At 33.1% G+C, this 7794-nt stretch overlaps 1 protein-coding gene across 4 annotated transcripts in view; it reads left to right on the top strand.

Annotated features, from left to right (window-relative positions):
* The window catches only part of LOC110466220 (hypoxia-inducible factor 1-alpha-like), a 34279-nt gene extending 29719 nt beyond the window's left edge, over window positions 1–4560 (top strand). For all 4 annotated transcript variants that reach the window (XM_021522602.1, XM_021522601.1, XM_021522603.1 and 1 more), the window contains one exon: window positions 372–4560. In XM_021522602.1, coding sequence (XP_021378277.1) covers window positions 372–449 — 78 coding nt within the window. In that variant the 3' untranslated portion in view covers window positions 450–4560. The remainder of the gene's footprint in view (window positions 1–371) is intronic.
* The last annotated feature ends 3234 nt before the right edge of the window (window positions 4561–7794 follow it).

Raw genomic sequence — 7794 nt, 5'->3', positions numbered from 1 at the left:
CTAATGTCCATGTTCGACATTCAAGGTCACAGGCGTCATATGTTTAAATCTTTTAATAGGTTCTTATGAATCAAACACTGATATTCTGCCTGTAGCTGTATTTTAGTCCACTTTTAAGATTACAAGTGTGAGATTAATACCAGGTGAGCGATGCAGGCCCATTGGGCCTCTTGTTCTTTTTTCTTTTTTTTTCATGAAAAGTATTTTTTGTTATTTTCCTTGATTTCATATACCAACACTTTTAGGTACTTTTGACCCCAGGAACATATCCTTCTTAAATACTATCATTTAAAGCGATTTATTTTTATTTTTATATGGTGACCTTTAATGAATTAATTGACTTCTCTTATTTAATATCTTTTGTGTTTCAGACATCAGTTCAAGAGCAGAGGATGCAGTTGTGTAACATTGAGGAAGAGTTTATGGCTAAGCTACTTGACACGACATGACACGACTGAAAAGCTGCTTCAATTCAGGTCATCTTATATATATAGTTACTAGTTCCAAACTGACGAACTTACTGAATATGTCCCTCAAAATTGCGGAACATGTGTATCTTGCTGAAGAGGGCAAAGTCGTCTGAAGTACCAATATTTCTAAGTATAATAATGTTATTTGCCAAAAGTACTGTTATTGATATTTATAATTGTGTTCTCTTTTCAGCCGCTTTGTCTTTAATGATTGCAAGTGTTGATCATGAGCACACTGTTATTATTGTGATATACCGAAGACTCTTTTACTGAAGATAATGTAGCCTCAATTAAGCAGGGTTTCTCTTGCTAAGCACGATATTGTTCCCACTTGACAGATACCAACAATCTGAGCCAAGTCTATGTTGAGTTTTTTCACACAGATCTACGGCTACTATCACATTCAATTTGAACAATGACAACATGTAAAACCGAACCACGCCTTTCGTGCCTGAATCCGTTCAATTCATGATCAGTTCAAAAGATTTTATTAATATAGATATCTATTTAATGTTTTTGTTATAGATATATGGGTTTGCCAATAGGCAAAGCTTGTGTTTCAATCGTTTAAACAAAAAGTGCCTGAATAATGCATAATGCAATAACTGTCCCGACTATTATGACATTGTATGGTTAAACTATATAAATCTGCACGAAAGATTTTAAAAAAAGTGACAATATTATTGATACTGACGAAGAGACGGAAAGAATACTCCTACAACATAGCGTGTTGTATAAGTAATGATGTACAAATAATTTAACGAATTTGTGTTGTGATTTAAGATGAGTCTGTCTTTGCATGTTCGATGTCAATATAGTTGTAATGTATTGAGAATACTAGCTGTTAAATTCCATATATTGTAGAAAAGTTTGTTTTTCTTCGCATTGAGTAAAATTATTATTTCCAGCTCAAATATTTTCACACCATGATCATTTTAAAGGATCATAACGCAAATATTACCACAATATTTTACGGTATCGCCTGTATGTCAGTCTGTGAACTCAATGTCAGACCGAGGGCTTTAGCTACAGTTTCGGTAACGGTCGAAGTGTATTCTGGCATGTGATATGATATTACCAGGTTTTATTCTTTTTACACCGCACTTATCAGTGAGTGGTGTGTGTGAATAAGTGTTCACCATTGTGATTATGCCTAGTATTACAAGGCTGTGAACCGAAACATAGACGCTTGCTTGTATTCAATTTACTGTCAGATCATGAATGATAAAAGGTGAACATTTTAAGTCTAATTTATTTTAATATTTGCATATGTCTGTGATGGTTTGCATGCGTCTGTATATAGGTGTTGTTATTATGCGTCTGTGATGTGTACAACAGAGTAACCCGCTAATAACATGTGCTGTGCGGATGCGCAACCAATAACTCACCTCGCATAAAAAGGTTGTTTTCGGGTAAACAAAACCTGTTAAAAGCAATCCAATGTTTTCTGACATTCCTGGTGGATTTTTGCCGCATATAGACTTTTTTGAATGTCAAAACAATTTTGGTTACGATGAGCTCGCCTGATGAAATATGCCAGAATATATCACCAAAAGTCTGAAAGACACCAATGTTATGTTATTTGTATGGCAGAATATACCGATATTGGTAATCTGCCGTACTTGTTAAATGTATTTTTCAAAGAGAAACCATTAAATATCCTTTATATATAATTATAAAACGTGAGTCTCTGGTCTGAGCCGGTTAGGCGATTGTAAACAAGAGATTTCACATTATTAATATTATGCATATTAAGATGAGAAATATTAGAGATGGTGATCGGATGATTGATATTTCCTGCAGTAAAAGTAATGTGTATTCAGATCGGGATACTGAGCGGATAAAGAAGGAAATACTCATCGGTCATTGTTCAATACATCATTCTTTGATCATCGATATTCATTTCAAAGGTCAAAGTAAGGACATAGGTCAGGATCTTGCAGGTGGTAAGTGTGGTTGTGTTTTTGAGAAATACCATTTTCTCTTCTCTTGCTGCCTTTTCACTGACTGTCTTTGCTGATTTTTTTTTGATTTTTTTTTTAGGTTAGTTTCATCTCGAGGGCGAAAAAAGTTTTTATTCTATTAATATTTCTCTTTATCACTTTTTCTTTAAAAAGCCTTCATAGCTTCATTTTTTGGTAGTCGTATGGGGATAAATAAGTTGAGATGTTGTTATTTTTAAAGATTATAAGATGGCAACAAATTATTGTTTCGAAATATATATACAAGAAGTAAAGTGTACTGTATACTAAATGAAAAGAAGTTTCCAGACACGCCGGACCTGTGTGTTATATCATAATGCCTTAACATGTATATGTTGTATTCTAACAAAATGTATTACTAATAATACAGTTATTCTAATTGTTTACACTGCGTGCAGTATAAAGATTGAATCTGCTTTACAAATATATAAAATAAATACTTTATTGAATTGTAAATAATATGAAATATAAGTTCAAGCAAACTGAACTTGTTATTTGTTACCAAGAATCAATCACTTTCTTTCTGATCTGCAAATACATTCCGGTAACTGCGTTGTGTTACTTTATAAAATCTATTGCAGAATATGCAAGTATTTTCATGTGTGCTTCGCACTCCTGAAGAAAATATCGATATTCTGCTGCTGTATAACACGAACTGTTCGTGGGAACGTTCCTTCGTGGTGTTTGAAGCCTTATAGATCGTTTTGTGGTACAAACTTTCGTGGATATTCTGTATTTACAACAGTAGACAACACGTGAATCATTCAAATTCGTTGTATTTTTTTCGTGGTTCAAAGGCAAACACGAAAACAACGAATGTTTATACACAACGAACATTTCATGTTATACAGTATTCAACGGCAAACCATGAAACAAACTAACGCAATTAGTCCAAATATTATGATTGTGACGTCGCATATTTTCTGTTCTCGTTGAAGTTGCATGATTGTTTTTTTCGAATCCATTTGGTTTTTGATTTCCCCGGTGACGATACAGCATGTTTAGTTAACTTCTATAAGAGGTGTGAAAATCGGTTGAAATTTTTCGCTCACAGTCTCAAATACAGAAATCCAGTGAAAAAGACTAGTTAGACGGTAGAATATACTGATGGTGTATTCCTTGTCAACATTGTCATTGTCGGAGATTATGTTGGTATTGTCATTTTGATGATGTGCATATTATAAGATTTTTTTAATGATATATGTGTCAATATGATTGTTATTGTACAAACAGAGTTTAATATTGTTATTGCTATTTGTTGATGTAAAAATGAGAGAATAATTGTTTTTTTGTACAGAGTTTAGAATGATGTTGCAATTTGTTGATGTGTCAAAGTAAGATTTTTTAACCATGACAATCACAGTGTATTGTATTAAAAACCATTGCCTTAGACAGTGTTTTTCATGGCCATACGCCATAAGACAACCGAGATAGTCTCGTGTTTTTCATGGCCATACGCCATAAGACAACCGAGATAGCCTCTATTCATGTGTTTCTGCTTGAAATTATTGTATGTCTCTGTCGTTACTTGGAGAAAAAAATATCTTTTTGAGTTGTACAAGTAAATTGATCATTTTTAATCGTAGCAAAACCATTCTTGATATGTTTTTGGATCATAACATGTTTTTGACATTCACATTATAATTTACAGGTAACAGAGATATTGCCAAGCAGTATTTAGAAACATGAAATACGGTTGCGTCAGTTACATTTTTACAGCTGGCGACAGTACTTTAGTGTTACAAATTTATATAACATGTAGCTGGTTTACAAACCATTGAGCAGGTGCATCAAGTCTCCAGCAAGCTACATTTTTTTTAAACCATTTGACACGTTTTCGTGTCAAGCATTATTGATTAAATTTTAGTAATAAAAACATTAATGACAGCCGCGCTTTTGCTGGTTTTTGAAGCGCCTGATTATGAAATTCACATATTCTATCATTTGTCTGCAATAAGTTGTTAATAGAATTCTTATATTTTATGGTGAAAGTCTTATCAGAGTCTTCAATGTTGGAGGCTTCTCATCAGTTTCATACAAGTAAATGTGTGTGACCTCATTATCAGCCGGTTACATTGTATATCGAAATTAATACATAGTAAATATATTATTATGATTTATTTCTTTATTCAAAATTTTCGATAAAAAATGCCCCTAAGAAATATGTTCATATTTTTCTTCGCCAATCAACGTTAATTTGTTAACAAAAAACTTCTTTGATACATGATCAGGTGACGGAAGTTATTTGAAATTAATTTTGTCTACTTAGCACTGTTTAGTCAAGACCAGTATTTGAATCGTCATAAAAGCTCATGTTTAGGTAGATTGAGTGAAGTGATAATGATGGATATTAGATAATGCACACACGATACAGGACAGACAGCTGGTTTCTTGCAAAGAAAAGAGGCCTTTATATGATCTGTCCCTGGTGTCAGAGGCAGCTTCAACGGTTTTCGCATGAGCGAACTATGCCTTTGCATGACGTGTACTAAAATGTGCCATATAATGATATTGATGTTAAACTGTTATCCCGGTGTCTTATTGAAGAATTTACTTATGTCTTGTGTAATATTAAGTAACAATCGATTTTAAAGGTAACCTATCGACAGTTGCTGTATGTTACATTAGCCGCCAACATGCTGATCAGGGGCCTGCTCTTAAAGTATGATTAGCTTAATGATAACTCAACGCGAAAGTTTAAAACTACTATATTTCCAAAAAACAACAAAATCCAAAACTGAAGTCTCATGTATAAAGATTTGAAATGATCGTATCAAGATAAATTGTAATGAATACGACAGTATTTGTCAATTTTGAAATAGTTCTGAAAAACTAAGTTGTGCAAAGTTGTGGAAAGCTAATCTCGCTTTGAACTATCGGATGGTGGTAGTTGTGTAAAAATATTAACAGTTCCTATGTTTATGTAAGGTGCCCGTACTATGATCTCTATGTATAGATAAACTATTAACAGTTTCTATGTTTACGTAACACGCACGTACTATGATCTCTATGTATAGATAAACTATTAACAGTTTCTATGTTTATGTAAGGTGCCCGTACTATGATCTCTATGTATAGATAAACTATTAACATTTTCTATGTTTATGTAAGATGCCCGTACTATGATCTCTATGTATAGATAAACTATTAACAGCTTCTATGTTTACGTAAGACGCACGTACGATGATCCCTATGTATAGATAAACTATTAACAGTTTCCATGTTTATGTAAGGTGCCCGTACTATGATCTCTATGTATATATAAACTATTAACAGTTTCTATGTTTATGTAAGATGCCCGTACTATTATCTCTATGTATAGATAAACTATTAACAGTTTCTATGTTTATGTACGATGCCCGTACTATGATATCTATGTATAGATAAACTATTAACAGTTTCTATGTTTACGTATGACGCACGTACGATGATCTCTATGTATAGATAAACTATTAACAGTTTCTATGTTTACGTAAGACGCACGTACGATGATCTCTATGTATAGATAAACTATTAATAGTTTCTATGTTTACATATAAGATGCCCGTACGAGGTTCTCTACGTATAGATTAAATATTAGCAGCTCCTCTGTTTACGTAACATGCCCCTACGATGATCTCTATATGGATAGATAAATTATAAACAGTTGCTTTGTTTACGTAAGATACTCGTACGGTGATCTGGTTTTGAAAGATAAATTATTAACAGTTTCTTTGTTTACGTAAGATACTCGTATGATGATCTGTTTGTATAGATACAATAGCAACAGTTGCTTTTTTTATGTAAGATGCCTGAATGGTAATCTGGTTAACGTATATCAACATATTCTTTGATTTTAAATCGCTTTTATCAAAAGTGTTAACAAGTTCTTTTTTTGGCTTAATCAGTTAAAAAAATGATTTTTTTCAAAATTGACTAACTATGTTAGACAATTTAAAACCATTATAAACATTGAACAGCTTCAATGTTTATAATGGTTTTAAATTGTCTAACATAGTTAGTCAATTTTGAAAAATTGATGCAGCTTTTCAATACGAATGCTTGTTAGATTAATGATGATGATATTAAGTTATATGTTATATTTAAACGATATTGTGCCTTTTTGTGACTTGGCACCATTTACTATTCCCCCTTACAATTAACACAATGTCATCCCATCCTTCAACACCCTCCACTCCAAATTTAACATGAATTTAACATATTAAAAAGGTAACAATACAAGCTAACAAAGAGGTAAGTCCCGCCCGCGTCAACTTCATTTGCAAACATGACACAATCATCCCCATAAAACGTCCCTCTTATTCTACTGCTTGAAACTCTTCCTAACGTCACAAAAAACGTTTTGAATTTTAAGTCTCTTTTGCAATTTGCACTTGTCCGTCGTTCTATATTACCATATCACATTAAAATTGGATATCTTACCTATACATTCCAATCAACGTTTCAATTTGCTAATTCCCGTACCACTCAATACGTGTTATAAGCTGCTGTTTTAAACCCTCTCATCTCAATAGCCCACCCGTCAAGGTAACGGCTTTTTAGCATAAAATGATTCGCCTCTTTATCCCAAAAACCCAACAAAATATTGCTTTGTTTGAAATTTGAAACTCTTCTATCATAGCACATTCTCACCCGTCTCCCAATTCACAACAATTTTGTTCTATTTTTGAATATCGATGATGTCTTGTTTCTTGATTGGTGATGTCGGTTGTGAATTTTCCTGTGCTTGAAGTGATGAAACTTACTGTTGCGTTGACATTATCATATTGCATTGATTTTGAGCTAAGGAGCACCGAAGAGAGAAAATGTGTAATAATGAGAGCTAATGTTGTAATGAAAAAATATCGAATTAAAACATGATTTAAATGGTTAGTTTCTTCTGTAATATTTTGTATTGTTGTTAAACCACCTAGGCACAACATGGATTTTCGATACTAATATGGGATTTCCCCCCTACAGGAAAAGGTCTGCATGTCTTCAGTTTGTCGACGTTACATGTTTAAACCTCATCTTATCATTATCCGATAGTACAATTATTCCTAGGACTAGAAATCATTCTAATCGAGAGACTGACTATTTACGCAGAGAAAATTGATAAGAGAAACTTTGGATTGAGGTGACTCTAAATTTTTGGCATACTTTTTATGTTACCAAATTTTAAAGGTTCAATCCCCTGTGTGTGTATAACGGTTCAATCACATGTGTGTGTATTACGGTTCAATCCCCTGTGTGTGTATAACGGTTCAATCACCTGTGTGTGTATTACGGTTCAATCCCCTGTGTGTGTATTACGGTTCAATCACCTGTGTGTGTATAACGGTTCAATCTCCTGTGTGTGTATT

This window comes from Mizuhopecten yessoensis, unplaced genomic scaffold (genome assembly GCF_002113885.1).
Source record: "Mizuhopecten yessoensis strain PY_sf001 unplaced genomic scaffold, ASM211388v2 scaffold11125, whole genome shotgun sequence".
Taxonomy (NCBI): Eukaryota; Metazoa; Mollusca; class Bivalvia; order Pectinida; family Pectinidae; genus Mizuhopecten; species Mizuhopecten yessoensis.
The sequence above is the reverse complement of the archived record's forward strand: the minus strand, read 5'-3'. Positions and strand labels throughout refer to the sequence as shown.